This window comes from Emiliania huxleyi (assembly GCF_000372725.1).
Source record: "Emiliania huxleyi CCMP1516 unplaced genomic scaffold EMIHUscaffold_2357, whole genome shotgun sequence".
NCBI classification, from domain to species: domain Eukaryota; phylum Haptophyta; order Isochrysidales; family Noelaerhabdaceae; genus Emiliania; species Emiliania huxleyi.
In genome coordinates this window covers 1-2,720 of record NW_005200285.1, presented here as the reverse complement: position 1 = coordinate 2,720, position 2,720 = coordinate 1, and the positions used below count along the sequence as shown (strand labels likewise).

The window sequence follows — 2,720 nt, the reverse complement described above, 5'->3', positions numbered from 1 at the left end:
TGCACTGGCGACGAGTAGGTTTAATCGTAACCAGTCAGCAGTCTGCTGCAGACGAGAGACTAGGTCCAGCCCTGGGTGGCGCAAGATCTGAGGTTTTGTGACAATCCTCAGATCCGTGTTTTTCTCGTTGTTTTGTCGCTCGCTCCGCTCGCCACCTCACGCTCCGTAGCCCGGCCATGGCCAGTACCCCGCGTCTCAGTGAGACGCGTGGTACCATCCAACTCCGGTCGACGGGCTCGAATGCGCTCAGCCTCAGGAGGGACAAAACCGCGCGAATTCTGCACGCCTCGCTGCACCGCTGGCTTGACTGAATCAGGCAGCAGCAGGCTGCTGCTGCTGCCACAGCAGCAGTCTGCTGCGGCCCTAATACGCAAGTTGATGACTAGCAGCACTGCCGGGGGCATTCGAGCCGCCACAGCCGGTGTGCTGTGCACTGCCACCTGCCCGCGGCTACGCACAATGTGCGCTCGCATTGGATGAGCCCTGCTGATGGACCTGCATCGCCTAGCTGCACGAGAGCAATGCCGCAGGCAGTGGCCGTGGCATACACTGCGAGCACACTTGGTGCAGCTGCGAGGTGCAGCAAGAGCACGTCGTTCCTGCCTCTGATGCCACTCTCGCGGCTTGCAGCGCGTCACTCGCGCATGCTCTCCAGGAGCTATGGCGGGCGCGTGTGTGGGGCTGTAGCCTGTGTTTGGCCGGTTCTGACCCGTTTACTATCAGTATCATGTCCGGGCCACAAAAAATCGCACACGGGTAGCGGCTCAGGGGCCCAGTAAGTCGCGGAATCGCCAAATGTCACAACCTGCGCCACCCAGGGCTGGACCTAGTCACTGGCTGCTGGTGCTGCTGCACCTGACCCAGCGCGTGTGAAGGCACTTGCCGAGGCTGCGGCCGAAGCGGTGTAGGCAGACAACGATGCGGCGTGACGGGCGCGCGTGCGGGCGGAGTGGCGGACGCTGCCGTCAGACGAGGGGTTGCTATCATACGCAAGCACGATATTTACTGCATCATGTTTGACATTCAATCAAAATTTTGCACGGCCCACTCGAGGATGGCGAGCCGCGACTCGGCGATGCTTCTTGCGGGCGGACAGGCGCAGTTGACGAGAAACGAGTGCGTAAGGTGAAAGAGCCCGAGGCTGCCGACGGTCGCGTGGTCCAAGAAGCCCGCAAGCCCACCGAGAGAGTCGACTATCTTGCTGGTGATGACCGCCTCGGAGGCCGAGGCGGCGAGCGGGGCGCCGACGCGCACCGCGTCCCAGATCGCGACGCGGACATACGCGGGCACGACGGCGAGAATATCCTGCAACCGGTGCACGTTCCAGTCGCGCGCCTCGGCCGCCCCGGCGCCTGCGCCCGCGAGCCAGCCGCGACCGGCGACGAGCGCGCCGACGGTGGGGTAGGCGCCCTGGTCGATAGCGAGCTCCGCGCCGCTGAGGCCATGGCCGAGGTAGACGCGGAGCAAGTGCGCGCGGAGGAGCGCGATCCAGCACTTGTCGACGCCGCCGACCAGCATAGGTCCGCTCACCACCTGCGCAAGGGCGGCCTCCGCGCGCGCTCCGTCCTGGAGCGGCCGCGAGTCGGCACTCCACGGAGGGACGGTCCCAGACTGGAGCCGGTGCAGGCACACCTCTACAAATAGCCGCCGCATGCGCTCGCCGAGCAGAGGCAGCGGCGGCTGCTCTGGCCGCGTGGCTGCTGCGGCGAGTCGGTGCACGGCTCTAGCCACGTCGTCCGGGTCCGAGCCAAGAGTGGCGCGAAGCCGATCGAGCACGGCGGTGATGAACGCTTCGGGATCCACGGGCGCGGAGGAGTGTGTGTCCCGCGGAGTCAGCATGCAGTCGCCATGCCAGTTTCGGGTCGCAAATTTTGCCGAACTAGCAGACCTTGCGCGCACGCGCGCCAAATTTGTTTTTCTGTCTGCAACAACAGCCCGAGGGGTGAAATGTCTTTGTTGACTCTGTAACGAAGGGCCCGCCGCTCCGCCTACGCCGGCGATGACCCTCTCGGCAGAGCGACATCGCGACACGCGAGCACCGGGCAGAGAAGGGGACGCAGAAGCGGTTTGGGAGAACGGCACGCCGCCACCACACAGGGATGTTAAGGAGAGGAGCACACCTTGGAGCAGTTCGATGAGAAATTCTTTTTTCAACCACGATGCCCGCCTTCATTTTAGCGCATGCGTTACGCATAGCCCCATAGGACGTATTTTCTTGTCAACAAGGCTGTGAAGAGTGAAGTGCGTTTACGTGAAGAGAGCTTCTGAGGCAGCCTCGGACGCGACGAGTTGAGATGACACTGAGCACTCGGCCGATCCCCCGGCGTGTACTCGAATTACTCGGCCCGACACTAAACACTCTGGCGACACGAAACTACGTCAACGCGATCCACCAAGCCACGACTCTTGCTGACACACACGCGGGTACAATGAAAGAACGCACACTGCGCGTCCTCTTACGGTGGGCCGAGGAGGGGGTGGAGGTGCTTGCGGTACTTAATATATTAAGTACCGTGCACAGGCGACAAGGCAAGACTGACCCGCAGGGCGCCCGCAGCATCAGCATACCATGCCCGAGCTCCTCGTGCGCCTCCTCCTCGGACTCCTCTTCGTCGCCCTGCGCGCGCAGTTCTACCCGCTTCTCAAGCTGATGGGCTACCGCCGCTTTGAGCCGCAGCAAGGCTCAGTGCTCGTGACGTGCTGCACTAACGGTCTGGGCC

At 63.1% G+C, this 2,720-nt stretch overlaps 1 protein-coding gene across 1 annotated transcript; it reads right to left on the bottom strand.

Moving 5' to 3' along the window:
• Window positions 1-998: 998 nt before the first annotated feature.
• EMIHUDRAFT_447204 (hypothetical protein) lies at window positions 999-1,879 on the bottom strand. Its single transcript, XM_005779138.1, has one exon. It carries the CDS (start codon window positions 1,837-1,839, stop codon window positions 1,024-1,026), a length of 816 nt encoding a protein of 271 aa, XP_005779195.1. The 5' UTR covers window positions 1,840-1,879; the 3' UTR covers window positions 999-1,023.
• Between the last annotated feature and the right edge of the window lie 841 nt (window positions 1,880-2,720).